The sequence below is a fragment of the Candoia aspera genome, chromosome 2 (genome assembly GCF_035149785.1).
Source record: "Candoia aspera isolate rCanAsp1 chromosome 2, rCanAsp1.hap2, whole genome shotgun sequence".
In the NCBI taxonomy this organism is placed as follows: domain Eukaryota; kingdom Metazoa; phylum Chordata; class Lepidosauria; order Squamata; family Boidae; genus Candoia; species Candoia aspera.
The window spans coordinates 131,218,405-131,233,476 of record NC_086154.1 but is presented as its reverse complement, the minus strand read 5'-3'; the positions used below and the strand labels follow the sequence as shown (position 1 = coordinate 131,233,476).

General features: G+C 39.5%; 1 protein-coding gene across 2 annotated transcripts in view; it reads right to left on the bottom strand.

The window, feature by feature from the left end:
* LIMA1 (LIM domain and actin binding 1) overlaps positions 1-15,072 on the bottom strand; it is a 56,914-nt gene that overhangs the window by 2,633 nt on the left and 39,209 nt on the right. For both annotated transcript variants that reach the window (XM_063293625.1, XM_063293624.1), the window contains exons 7-10: positions 11,873-11,980; positions 8,082-8,130; positions 5,462-5,577; positions 1,991-2,124 (exon numbers count right to left, since the gene is read on the bottom strand). In XM_063293625.1, coding sequence (XP_063149695.1) covers positions 1,991-2,124; positions 5,462-5,577; positions 8,082-8,130; positions 11,873-11,980 — 407 coding nt within the window. The remainder of the gene's footprint in view (positions 1-1,990; positions 2,125-5,461; positions 5,578-8,081; positions 8,131-11,872; positions 11,981-15,072) is intronic.

The following is a 15,072-nucleotide window of genomic DNA, read 5'->3' as shown; positions in this document are numbered from 1 at the left end:
CTAGCTGTGTTCTGTTTAGAATTACTTCCCTTATACAGCAACTTTAAAAGAGAAAACTTTCTCAGATATAGAAAATAGTCAAGAGTTTTAAAAAAATCATGATTAAAAGGAACACCTGCTATCCTATTAATATATGAAGTGAAAATTGTTGTACCCAATCTGCAGATGAAAATTGTGACAATGAATAAAAATTCATTTCAGAACAGCAGTCTAGAAAGGAATTCAACTTCCACATTATTACTGTACTAAGACAGTAATCGTTCTCTGTGTCAGACCTTTTCCCCCTGTCTGTGGGTATCCTTCCTTTGATCTGTGCTTGAACAGATCTGATCATCACTGTGGCATCACCACAATAGCATTCCTGGATCAGAATAATGCTGGATCTCCATCCAATAGCTGGCCCATGCCTATGTGAAGCCCTCAAGTAGGACGTACAGAAAGAGGATACTACGATGGGGTTGCAACTTTCAAAATGTGTTCCATTCTACAGTGAATCATTTTCCTATGTTGTTAGGCTTGCAACCTAAGATATTTTTTATTAAATTTTACTAAATCATATATTCCTTCAAAATATACTGAATTGGCATTATATATGTCAGTGGCTGCAAGGATCATATATGCCTTTTATTGGGGGAAAAAACTTTGATTCCTTTTAGTCATAATGGCTAACTAAATTGAAGGCATATGCCTTGATGTCTTAGTACAACTTTATATTTAGAAAGTAAATCTGACATAGAATTTAAGTTTAATTGGAAACCATTCTTGGACCGCAATCTTATACATGGAATTACATTATATCCAACATTTGGGTTTAAGCATCTATATTTTAACTCAATGTATAATTTATAGTATAGGTGCAATGCATTATTTACAAGCAAAGTCAATGGAGAATCCAGCAGGAAATTGCAAGTCGCAGGCGGCTTGCAAGCAAGCAGGCAGGCGGTTAAGTGGCTGCTGTGGCACCACATGAGCACAGCTGGGTCTGGCTGCTGCTGGGTGTGGGCTGGGGGGTGCTGCAGGCGTGCGCACACTACAGAGTACAAGATCCCTGGGATCTCATACCCGGTAGCCAGGCTCCTCAAGAGAAAAAGCAGTGGGAATGGAAGCAACTTACAGGAGTGACTTGTGACCTTCCCTGACAGCTCCCTCATTGACTTTGCTTGTGGGAAGCTGGCAGGGAAGGTCACAAATGGCGATCACGTGACCACGGGATGCTGCAACCATCATAACTGCAAGCCAGTTGCCAAGCGCCTGGATCGCAATCACATGACTGAAGGGATGCTGGGATGGCCAGAACTTTGGAGACCGGTCATAAGTACCACTCGTTCAGCACTGTCATGACTTCAAACAGTTGCTGAACAAGTGGTTGTTAACCTAGGATTACCTGTATCTCATCATACTATAAGCTTTTAATGATATATTAGAATATATTAGTTTTATGATATAATCATATAAGCCACAAATCTGAAGTATTTCTCTATTTATGTGTGATTTTCTTATTTGTACTACCTATTTCTTATATTTTTTCAAAGTAATTTTTTTACAAAAAGGAAAATAATGTTATTTGTCCCAAGCATCTTATATTCAGTTGCAAATTGCTTTTAGACTTGGAATTTCCATTTCAGTCTATCAAGAGGCATTAGCCATGATAGTTATCTGAATTTATTTTTGAAAAATAATCTAGATTAGTAGCCTTCTCCATCTCTAAGGGCAGTGAATTTTCTGAGCTTAGAGGATCATGTGAATTATAATCTTCTTTTTGCCACCTCAGTTAGAAATCCCACAGTAGCTTTATTATCTATAACTTTATTGTGAGCATGTATAACTGTACCCAGATGACTGTAGCTCTTGAACTTCTTGTGACTATCCAAAGGCTATGCTCAGTTCACATTTTGGTGTAGCTCTACTACACCAGAAACACTTCCCTCCCCTAAAGCACATTAGAGCATTAAATTTATAGCAAACTACTTTTATTTTGTCTGGGACTTACGTTAGTTTGCTGTTGCAGTAAGAACAGCGGAAACAGCTGATGTGGTAGACTTGCTGGTTGGCAAAGAGCCGCTCCATTGGATATACAGTCTTCTTGCAAGCAACACATATTTCCTTTGCTGGCAACTGAAACTTCTGTTGAAAGAAAAGTGGATAAATAGTGTAGATACTAACAAGCTTTTGATATTTTTCATTCAGAAGTTTTGAAGTTTAGCCTCAACAGAACCTTCCTCTAGAGCTAATACAGATTAAGTTCTTTAACTTAAAAGGAACATTCTCTCCTATGTGTACCTAGTCCTAGATCCTGTCACATTAGAAGGGTTGGCATTCTTGATAAATTCTGCAAATCCCATAATAATTTGACATAGTATATTTTGCTGCCATTTCCAACGGGCTCCAGAATTTATCAAACAACCTGATGGAATGGACAAAATTCTAGATTTCTGTCCAGTCTAATATTACAGTTCTATCACCTTCTTCACCATCTCTAGAGGGACAATAGATTCAAAGGATGGATAACACAAGAGGGAGACCAAGAGAAAAAGCAGCAAAAGCACTCAGAAGTCTAAAACAATGAAGACAGATTTAAAGGCTCAAACCAAATTCTTAAAGATGTTATGACCGATCAGTTTCACTACCAAAAACACCACAATCCTGAGTGTTATATCAAGGCTACTACTGCCTTTTTAAATGCCACACAAAAACTCATGTGTTTTTGTTTTTTGTTTTTAAGTGAGAAATGAATGCTCAGAATAGCTCTGCTAAAGCATGTCAGAACTAGTCAGAGCTGGCTTATGGTTCAAGCCTGTAGAATTGTTCCTCCTCTCACTTTTCCAGAACTCAGGCCTGGAGCTCTGCCTTCACCCAAGCAGAAAATGCATGAGGTGGTTTACACAAGGAGTTAGGGAAGCTCAAGGGGATCTGCAGGGTACGGTCAAGATGGCAGCCACAATCGTGTGATCAAAGCTCTGCCTCGTTTTCCTGTGCGTCACACCTGAGGTAGACCCTCACTGATCACAGCTGCCATTCTGACTTTGACCATACTGCAGACAACCTTGGGGAGACTGATCATAATCTGAGTGAATCTGCCTGAGTAATTAGGTGAACCTTTTATCACATGTTCTGCCTTCAAAATCAATTGTCAAACAACTGACTCTTATAATAAACTGCCTACTGAAATAACTTCATAATTCTGGAATTAGTGCTTCAAAAAGCAGAAGTAACGGATGTAATCCAAAGTATCAAAACCCTTTATGTACATTATAATTGGCTATAAGAATGTTGTCTAAATAAAACTAAAAACAGACTGGATGGCATAACAGATAGGACGCAGCTGGAAGGAGGAGATATGCTGTTAGATAGACTGTTCAAGCAACATTGACAATTTGAACTGTAATGTAATGTTGTGGCTAAAACCTACTAATGCTATTTCAGTTACTTTAAATTGCTTGATGCTGCTTTATACAGGGATGCAGCTGCCCAGAGCTTTTGGGAATGGGTGGCAAATAAAGTAAGCAAATAAGAAAGGCAAGGCTGGTTTTGTGTTCTATAGAAAAAGTTGTCCTTCACATTTAAAAAGACAGAGAAATGTTGCACACAAATGACACGTTTTTATGATGATGGTCATGGAAGCTACACTGCCATGGAATTCCCCTAACAGTGTAGAAAATAGAATCCAGGAAATAATTTTGACTATTAAAACCCCCGCCTTTCTCAGTTTCCTGTAGGTACTTGCAATAAATGACATCGGCTGCAGCAATGCATGTTCCCTTTCCAACTTACACAGGAGAAAGTTTTGGGTTGTGCAGAAGTACATTCCTTTTCAAGCACGTTATGAAGAGCAACTACAGTAGAAGGATGAAGTCCAGTTAATAAAAAGAGGAGAAGAGGCAGGAAAGCTGAGAGTTGAGCTCACATTAAAAAGGAAGCAGAAGACAGGAGTAGGGATTAGAAACCAGGAGCAGGAAACAGAAGCTGAAAAAGACAAATGCTATTTATAAACTTATATACATTATATAAACTTTTATGGACTGATAGCGAAGCATACTAAGCAGTTCTTCCAGTGAAAAACATGTTATTGTCAAGCTACTAAATTAAAGCAGGCTCAGCTGACAAGGAATTCCTTTATGAACAGGCAAAAAAAATCAGAACAAATAGTAGCAGTACATACTGTAAATATTCTACTACATATTTCACATAGAACTGTTCAGGAAAAATGCATGGACATATTCATTTTTTTTCCTGAAATCATCAGGAAAAACTACATGGACATATCCATGAAAACATCAGCAGTTACAGCACAATTTGGAGGAAACTATCTTTCCTATTTAAATCAAAAAAGCTGATCACCAGATATAGATGACACACACACATACAACCAAATTAGCAGTAGAACAGAAGTAAAATATCAAAAGTTCTGGTCGCTATAAACATTTCTGTGACTCAAAAACCATACCATATAACCTTCTTTCTGCCCCTAGTGCCTTAACAGACCATCTTAAGTATAGAAATTGGTCTATTGTAATTAAAATGTAGAGGAAAATATAGACTGACACTTGTCTTCATTCTTTCACAAATGTCACCAATATACACAGAATATCTTATGATATGTTAGCAGCTGGGCTTCCTCACAGCTAGAGAAAGCTGCAATGTATTTAAAAAGAGCGGGGGGGAAACTCTCAGGGTAGCATTTGAAGTACCCTGTATTTTTAGAAAACATATATTCTATGCAGGTTTGTTAAATGCAAAAATAGAACAAGCTTAATCACGAGGGACTCCAAAGCAGAATTATACCAATATGCCAATCCAGAAATGAGTTTCTTAATAACTAGATCATTTTCCCTAGGTTTACATGTTTTTTATTTTTCATTTGTGTATGTGCATGTATATGCAAGCTTGTCATCATTCATTTGTATAACGTATTTGTCTTGCCTATTTTTAAAAGCATTCTGTACGTTGAATAAAAAATTAAATCATGTTATATAGAAGCCACTGTATCAAAGATAATAATTTTTCAAAATAACTTCTATTGAGATGCCCTGAGAGCCAGCATGAAGTCATAATTAAGGTGCTGGAATAGGATTAGAGACACCCATGTTTAAATCCACTCTTAGCCAAGGAAGCACACTTAGTGATTTCAGATCACTCACTTCTCTCAACTCAATCTACCTCCCAGAATTGTTAAGAGGAAAAATTGGGTTCATGGAAAAAAGGCAAGATATAAATCTAACAAAGAAATAAGTAAATATATTTTTAAAAATTCACAGAACTATAATAAAATATACTTTCATAGCCTAAAATGTGCCGAAACATCAGAGAAGCATAACTTATTAAAATTTGGAAGCCAAAAAAGAATTTGACTACAAAAGGAAATACAGGCAATAATATCAATTCTCTCCAACTAATTTTCATTTCAGATTTTTTTTTTCTGTATTGCACATTGCTAATAATGAAAAAAAAATGTCCATTGTACCTTCACTGCTTTGGGAGGAGAGCTGTCAGACTGGCTAGATGCTCTAGAATTAGGACTTTGCTGTTTAGCATAGACAGATCTTGTAATTTCAGTCTCTTTCTGGAAGTTCAATCCAGCTAAAACAAAAGGAGTCATATTAATTTTTTTCCTTTAAAACTCATGAATACAAGCTCTTCCACGCAGTGCCATTTCTTCTCCCCAGTTCCACCAAATCATTTTGAAGCCAGCCAAGCAATCAACACTGTTGCAGTAGAAGAGTACTAAACATCTGTCTGATCACATGGCCCCCACCCTCCATGCAAAAAAATCTTAATCGTTGCTGTGAAGGGAGACATAAGAAGCTGTTAGGCCACATTCTATTTCAAGGACCTATGAATAGAAAGCTACATAACACCTGGTATCCAGTGAGGCAAGAATTTCTGCCAACAGGAAAAATGACTACCCATAATTTCTGCAAAGCAAACAGAAATAATGCTTCTATGTGATTTTGGATACACTGAATAGAATTAGAAATTAATCAACTCCACAGCTGAACACAGATGATGGTCTCAGAACACAGACAGTGTTCTGCAGTGGTGCAAAAAGCCCATGTTGAAGTGTCCACAGACAAATCCCAGTCTAAGAAAAGTTAACTTATTAAATACAGTGCACAAAAACATTAATTTTCACAGGAAGCATAAACTTTTTGTTCACACATGAAGCCTAATTAGGTAACCCAGAGCTTAAGTTTTAAATAACTAGACAATTATGGGTTTGACCCAACAATATTTTCCTACCACATTAAAAAAAACAACTACTAAGTCCTTTTCTGGAGGGAGGGACTTGAAAAGCAGCAAAACAAAAACAAAAAGCATAGAAGTATGATGCAAATCTGAAAACCAACAAAAGATGTTATCCAGATACAGAAGATCAATTAACAACATTTCAGAAGGATCGTCTTTCAAGGATTCTTGGCTGTTGGCACTTGACTTCCCTAGGGCTACAACTGATATTCAGAAAAACTAGAAACACTATATTGGAAATAATTCAGAAGAGATGCTTTTATGCTTTGGAGCATGGAAAGTAGCCTACATATCACCTGTCTGAACTCTTTAAAGCTGCCACATCCTTTCCTAGGATGAGCAAAATTCCTTAACAGATAATTCCAATAAATTATATACCCTAAATTGGAAGTTAACTTATTTACTTTTAGTCTGGGAGATAAACTATTTATTTTGAAACTGTTAACATATTCTATTATTTTTAGTTCAATCTTTCAATGGGAAACAATATGTAGAAGCATTTCTGTACTCCATTTCACCAGATTCAGTCAAATAAGTTCTGAGAGCTAAAGCTATTTACCATTGGCTGGCCAAGATTTCCTTTATTAATTGTATAAATTTTAGTCAATGAAAGCATTGCACTGGTGCATATATTGCTAAAAAGTGTTGCCTACAAATTTAGGTGAAGCGGTTTTTTTGGGGGTGGGGTTTAAAGTAAAATAATGATTAACAAGACATCGCCACAAGGTAGGGCTTCATAGCGGCTCTAGCTTGTGTTCAGTCGGATTCGGTCTTTGTCTTCCTCCAGTGGCACTCCAGATGTCTCTCGACCTTCTTCAGAATCCTCAGCTCCTCTGTAAACCATGGGGAGTGTTGGGTTTGATGGGGCAAGAGAGGCCGCACAGGCGCGATCCTGTCTAAGGCCTCAGCCGCCTCCCTTTTCCAGGCTGCAGCCTGGGCCTCCACTGGACCATGCAGCAGATCCTCGGGTATAACCCCCATATGTAATGAATGACATCTGCAGTTGGCCTTAAAATAGCACCTCTACTCATATTTAAGCTCTTAACTTTGGTTTCATCTACTTGCCAATCAGGACCACTCAAGTGAAAACTATGGTTTAGAATTTAGTAATATAATAAACCTGTAGTTAACCGAAAGCAGAAGCAACAGCTGTGCTAAAGAAGGGGGCTGAGTGAGACCAAGGCAACTTGTAAGTCATGTCTCTTATAAGCTATTTTTGCCTTGATAATTCCCCCAAACAAGCTATTTTTAACTTATCTTCAAGTTCCACTTATATTCCATTTAAGAGACAACACAAAAAGTACATTATTTCCGCGACACACAACCAAGGAATAGCTTGGTACCCATGTGAGATCATACTATCTGATAAACAAAGATGACAAGCAGACTCATGTTCCAAATCTATTATTCTGCAAAAATTCAAATTCAGAGATGTAATTAGCATAGACCTGTACCAATATTTTTCTTCTGTCTTTTTCTACTTATAGCAGTCTCTTCTCCCTGTTTCTATGGCAAAATCCATTTTGTTGTATTTTTTAAAGTCACGAACGCCTTGAAATGACCCACTCATATAGAAGCAAAGAGAACACAACCTATTTTGTTTTAAGCATGTGCAAAATTTTTAAGAGGTTCAGACTACAGGACAAACTCTCAGGTTGCAGGGGTGATTTAGGCAGTTTACTTCTGATTAAAGAGAGGACTGACAATATTTCCAGAATTTAAGTTTCAGAAGGCAGAGCAGGTATTTTCTGAACTAAGTAATTGGTAAAAACTCACAGACCAGAACATCTGTTAGTTATTTTGTAGGTTTGGGGATGAAAGGGAGATTAAAAACTCACCAGTGCCATCTTCACAGAGACTGGAATTCAGACCATCTCTTACTGAAACCTATAGGAGAGATATGTATATTAACCATCTTTCCATATGGAGATATCCAGGTAACTGGAATTTACCTCACGTGTAAGCACAGAAGCAGCAAAGCAGGCAAAGTTGTTGGGGAAAGCACAAAGCAGATTGTGATTAAATGCCAAAAACACAGCATTACTGACAGATCAAATCTTAAGTTGCCATAAATCAGCAGTTCCTACTATTATGGTTTACACAGACCATTATACCATGACTGAAAGTTTCTAAGGACCACCACAAGCTAGCAATTGTCAATGTGAAAAACAGAACTCTCCCAGATGGTGTCCACAAAACATTACTTAATGTTGGGATTCTAAGTTATATTTTAAAGTAACATTTAATTTTTTAAAAGAATTGCATGAGATCACCAAATCACAACTTGAAACCTTACAAGATTTGGGGTGACAAAGCCAAAGCCTCTTACATTTGGTGATTCCCAAAGCTTTCACTTCCCCCCCAAATTTTGGCACCAGTACTGGAGATTATACGCAATATCCTTGAGGCCTTGGATCACAAACTGGGAACAAATGCTGCAAGCTTTAGATTGTATCTGCAGTTACTCGCCTTTGCCTATCAAGTCCAGTCCTCCCAGCTCCAACATCTAGCTTCCACTACCATGATTTCACAGCTCAGGTGCTTTTCCATTGCAAATTGTTTCATTACTGAGACCAAGTCAGATTCTATATAATTAATCAACATTTCAAAATGAAGCATATTCAGCACAGGTACTGCACTGGTAAAATTACCTTCTTTGAGTAAAATTCAACTTCATTTTTACAGAAGCATCCACATAGCTTTTTTCCTCAATTGTGTGGAAATAATTTGCTACTGGCACCTTCTGGAATTCTTTTCCCCAACTTCCCAGTCTAGCCTATCACCTTAATATTGCTCAGAGATCTCCCCTTCAAGCACCAGCCAGGCTCAACTCTGCTTAGCTTCGAAGTCCAGACAAAATGCAGCCAGCTGTTAATCAAATGCCTCCTTGAGTGCTGTTAAGTAAGAGATCACTTCCAGCTGCAATAAATCTGAGATGTTCACCATACATGGTACATATTCCAAAGTTAGCAGTCTTACTGACCAGCTCCATGCAGGAAGCTTGGGCTTGAAATGAAGCCTTGAACAAGGACCAAGGTGTCATGTACTATGTCAGCCTGTCTCTTTAGTAGCTTACTTGGCTATTAAGCCACTGAATATCAGTAAAGAATATTCACTTTTTTCTTAAACATTTCTCACAGCTTGTTTGAAAAAGCTGACATTGACCCAATTTTAACAGCTGAGAATGCTTTTCAACTAGGAGAGCTGACTGCCTCAACAGAGCTTAGTACCAACAGCTGTTGCTATGTTTGCCTTGGAATACCAGGTCCCCAGAGACCAGGAGATCTGTACACTATATAGATATTTGAGATATATATAGCCCTTCCCTTGGTTAAGTAGTCTCTATTTTAGATATATTGATAATCAATGGCCTCAATTATGCTAGTATTTTGAATAAGGTTAGCTAATAACCACCCAGAGTCCCCCATGGGAGGGCCGGGGACAAATTAAATAAATAAAATAAATAAATAACTTATCAGCAATCTTGCTAACAAACCTCTCTCAGGGTTTCAGTGCAGCACAGCTTCCCTGCTGCACTGAAAGTGTTATTTTTTAATGGATGATGCTTAAGACAAAGAACTTACCATAGCTTTCTCCAAGCAGGCAGGGTACCTAGCCCATTTAGCCTCTGAGCATGCAGTATCACCACAGTCTTCAGAAACCCAGGAAGCATCTGGGGTGATGCCTTTCTACACACAGACCTTTGCTTCTCCAGGTAAGCAGCACATAACCTCCCAGATAGTTTTCCTCAACACTGACAGAGCATCTTTTAACAACTTAATTTTTATTAATATTACAGTTTTTAATTTGCACTTGAATGCTGCTTCTTTCCATTTTGAAAATATTGTATGGTATCAAGAGGAAACACCAGATCCTCTTCACTTAATAAAAGTAGAACCCAGCATTTTATCTACTGGAGAGGCGAGTTTATCTGGAATTTCAGAGGGCTGAGCAATATACATACAGTGTATGTGTATACACACATGCATGCTTGAGTACAGGGCAACCATAAAAGAAGTTAGGCCACATTCCGAGTAAAAGAGTGCCCTCCCCAGGGTGTTAAATCAAACATACCTCAAGATTGCTCAACTAAGGAATACACCATAACAAGCTTAACTGCAGCTTCCTTCTAATTTACAGTGAAAGCCCCATTTCGAGCAACTATGCAAATTAACAAGAAGCCAAGTAAGCTGGGCTAACATTCTTTGCTTGTGGGTCTTATTTGGAGAAACAGATGATTCCAAGCATTTCATAGCACATTCAACAGCACTCTCAGTGAAAGACACTCATGTTCAAAGCCCTCATGTGATATGAAGCCATGCTTTTGGCATGCACATTAAAGAATTAACATGCTGGTAGGTTTATTAAATGTTCTTGCCCACATTCTGCCTCCACCTAGGAAAGCTGCAAAAACTTTTCAGAGGGATACTTAAAAAACCTTCCCCACCCCTCACTTCCACATATCCTGCATGAGGTCCTCCTGCTTATCAAGCAAGTGCTTAATCAGGGCAGAAGGGAAAGCCACAAAAAAGCCTATAAATGCATGGGTTATTCACTCTTTCAAATCAGCAGGAAGAGGCCTTTTACTGAAATCATCCATTCAGCTGTAGGAAAAGAACAAAGAAGGAAATTACTTCTTTAATTCATTGTGTTTGCTTTAAAATGAGCTAACCTTCCGTTGGGGAAGTAACTTCCAACAAACCAAGAGATTACTAGGATAGGATTAAGATCAGTTGCCTGAGAATGTAGAGAAAAAGGTCTGCATAAGGAACAGGAATATGTTGATAGCTTTCAGGAAATAAGGCTAATAAGCAGAACCACTTGAAAAATGTACATGCACCCCATTTCCCCTCAACATGTCTCTAGTTTAATCACAGCGATCCAAACAAGAAGAACGGTTTGTGTTTCAGGGCAGCCACAAAGGTTGTTCAGCCTGCATTCTAGATTTTAGGTGGGGAGATCCAAAGCACCTTCTTTTCCATTTGTTTAGACCTAGGCTAGGGACTCCCTGGGTAACAGTCTAGCAGAGGTTCAGCCTGAGTAATGGCAGCTTATTGTAATTAAGGGGAACCCTTGAGAGAGGAAGCCTCTTTGTAACACGAGAATATCCAATCCTGCCCAAAGCAAGAGAGAGAACTCTGCTTTCAAAGTAACAAATGGAAAGAAACTGGAAAGCAAGGTTTTAGTGACTTGGCCCAAATTAGTGAAGGGCAGAATCCAGTCTAGTATCTCCTACACAAAAAGCCCCATGAAGATGTGCCAACCGCTACTTCATTTTCCTAGGGGTTCTGTGTAGGAGGTGCTTTGTGGGCATCTCAAGCTACCCAACACATTACTTCACATTAATCTACCCCTGGGAACAAAAAGCTACTAAGAGGTATCTTAGCTATAATACATATTAAAGACCCACTCTATTCAATCTATGCTAATAAAGCAAGATAAAATACATACGTTTTGATAATCATACATGCTATAAATTTTAGATTGAAATGTTTTCCATGATCTTATAGCCCAAACATTAATTCAACAATTTTCATCAGAACATACAATCCCATTTCCAGATGCTATGGTTTCACAGCAATTCCACATCTGGGTCGTTTTAATTTTCAGCACCATGGCTATCTCTTACCTTTTCTTTATCCTGCTGGGAAAAGAAACTGTCAGACCATGGTGGCAAATTCTCCTTCTGTTCACAATTGTAGTCTTTGTCTTCATTTTCATTCCTTTGAATCTCATTCTACAGAACAACAAAACACTTGAGTTTGGGTAAATATAAGTCTTCAGAGTAATTGAGTGTGGGTTGAGTATGGTTTTTTTAAATACAGGCGGTCCTCCACTTAAGACCACAATTGGGACCAGAATTTCCATCATAAGTCATTGCAGTTTTAAGTCGACTCACCACATGACTGGACCTGATTTTACAACCATTTTTACAACAGTCATAAAGTGAATCACCACAATAATTATGCAAATCACGGGTCATTAAGCAAATCCAGCTTCCCCAATGGACTTTTTGCCAGAAACTGGCAAAACAGGTTGCAAATCGCGATTACATGACCGCAGGACACTGCAATTGGTCATAAATGCAAGCCAGTTGCTAAGCACCCGAATTACAATCACATGACTGTGGGGGTGGTACAACAGTCATAAGTTTGGGTAAAGCACTTTTTCCAAGGTCATCATAACTTTGAACTGTCGTTAAACATATGGTTGTCAGTCGAGGACTACCTGTATGTGTGTACAAATTGATTTCTATATAGGAGAATATGGCAAAAAAAATATGAAAGGAATGTTATATTAAGGAAACAGACCCATTTTCTATACCACACAATATTTATTTATTTATCAAATTTGTCACCGCCCATCTCCTCCGACCGGAAGGACTCTGGGCGGTTTACAACACAGAATATACAATAAAAACCCAAATAAAAACACAGTAAAATTCCAATAAAATCCCATTAAAAACAATTTCTTAACTACCCCAGCTCATAAAATCCAGATGGCTATGATCTCTTCGACCACCATGTAGGAGGGGCACTTCAAGGCACCAGCCAACCCCAAGTATGTCGATTCTCCTCCCTGCCCCAAGCCCGGTGGCAGAGCCAGGTCTTCAACTTCCTCCAGATGGCTAGGAGTGATGGGGCTAATCTCACCTCCGGGGGCAAGATGTTCCAAAGGGCGGGCGCCACTGCATAGAAGGCCCACCTCCTGGACCCTGCCAGATGGAATTCTCTTATCGACGGGGTCCGCAGCATGCCCTCTCTGCATGAGCCGGTGGGATGGGCTGATGATACGGGGAAGAGGCGATCCCTCAGATAACCCGGTCCCATGCCATGTAGGGCTTTAAAGGTGATAACCAACACCTTGAATCGGACCCGGAAGCAAACTGGTATCCAATGCACGTAGCAAAGGTGTTATGTGCGCCCTTCTAGGGGCGCCAAAAATAGCCTGCCCCGCGTAGCCGCATTCTGGACCAGCTGAAGCTTCCAGATACTCTTCAAGGGTAGCCCCATGTAGAGCGCATTGCAGTAGTCTATATGGGAGATAACAAGGGCATGAGTGACTGTCCGAAGGGCTTCCCAATCCAGGAAAGGGCACAACTGGTGCACAACACGAAGCTGTGCAAAGGCCCTTCCGGCCACGGCTGCCACCTGCTCTTCCAGCAGGAGCCGTGAGTCCATGAGGACCCGCAGGTTACGCACCAGGTCTGTCTGGGGCAGTGCAACCCCATCCAGAACTAAAGATGACAAAGTCCCGGATACAGAGGAACCCTTAACCCACAGCCCCTCCGTCTTACCAGGGTTCAGCCGAAGCCTGTTGTTCCCCAACCAGACCCCTACAGCCCACAGGCACCGAGAGAGGGCAGTCACAGCATCACTTACCTCACCCGGGATGGAGATATACAATTGAGTATCATCAGCATACTGATGATACCTCATCCCGTGGTGACGGATGATCTCGCCCAGCGGTTTCATGTAGATGTTGAATAGGAGAGGAGAGAGAACCGAACCCTGCAGCACCCCACAGTGGAGGGGGTTGAGGGCCGGATCTCTCCCCCCCATCACCACCGACTGGGACCGGCCCTGGAGGAAGGAGGTGAACCAGCGCAAAACTACGCCACCCACCCCCATAAATATATATGTCCTATATTTATTTACTGTATTATTACACTAGGATTCAGTTGTACTCCTAAAGTCATTCTCAAGAAAGACTAGAACTAAAATGATAGCTTGATTTCATAATGAACTAAAACCTGCAAAAACAAAACAAAAAATAAACCAAAAGCCCACCACCTCCCCAAAAACCCTACAGCAGGACCAAGCCTTTGTATATAATGCTGGGAAAGCTAAAGAAACCTTTGCTTGACCTAGAAAAATCAGTAAGAATTTCCAAATGAATCTCTCAATACAGAATGCTTCACCATTAAGGTACAACCCCCCCAAAAGCCTTCCTCTGGTAGTCACTAGCCTCAACTCAGGTGGTAAGAGTTCCTTCTGAAGACCTTCTCCTATAAATCTGGTTTCTGCCTCTGTTCAAATAATTCCATTAGAGCCCTGATGGACTTTTTGCCCAGCAACAATGGGCATAACATTCCTTTCAATATCACACTGGTGCTAACTCAATTTAGACTATGTAACCAGTACCACCAATTATACAAGTAAGATAGGAGTCATGCTGCTGGGTAAAAGAGCCCACTTGCTCCTGTTAAAAGGAGGATGAGTGAGGAGAATTGTAGCTGTGAGAAATGTTTGAAAAACCTGTTACTGGGAGAATCGTAATTCACTAAAATTAAATTCTTTCTTAAATGCCAAAGGATTGCTACAGGGAAAGTAATAGTGCCAAGCGGTTACAGTGGGAAATACTTCACTGTATGGAATTTTAAAAGTTCAAAGACTTCAAACACCATTATAAGAACTTCACAGGGTTGAGAAGAATTATTGTCTCTCATGGTAACAAGAACAAGGGATATCAAATTGGTACCCCTGCCAGTACCAAAATAATATTTTTTTCTTTTGCTGGAAAGTTTGCTGTATTTTGGGAAAAAGACATTACATCACGTATGGTTTATGATTGCACTTCTGGGGTAGACAGGAGTGATGACTTTTGCACTGGAAAAAGATAAACTACCAGTTTCTACAAATGTTTTATTTGCAGATAGACCCACTACTTCTCCCTCCACAACACATGCGCACACACACCACTAAATCATGCAGAATTACAGGAGAGAAATCTTCCTTGCCATTTCCTGCTTGCCTTGTCAACTGCAAAGAATTTGGGGAAGAGAAAGATGTGTCCTTTAAAAATTCATTTTAGCAAAGGCTTAGGGAG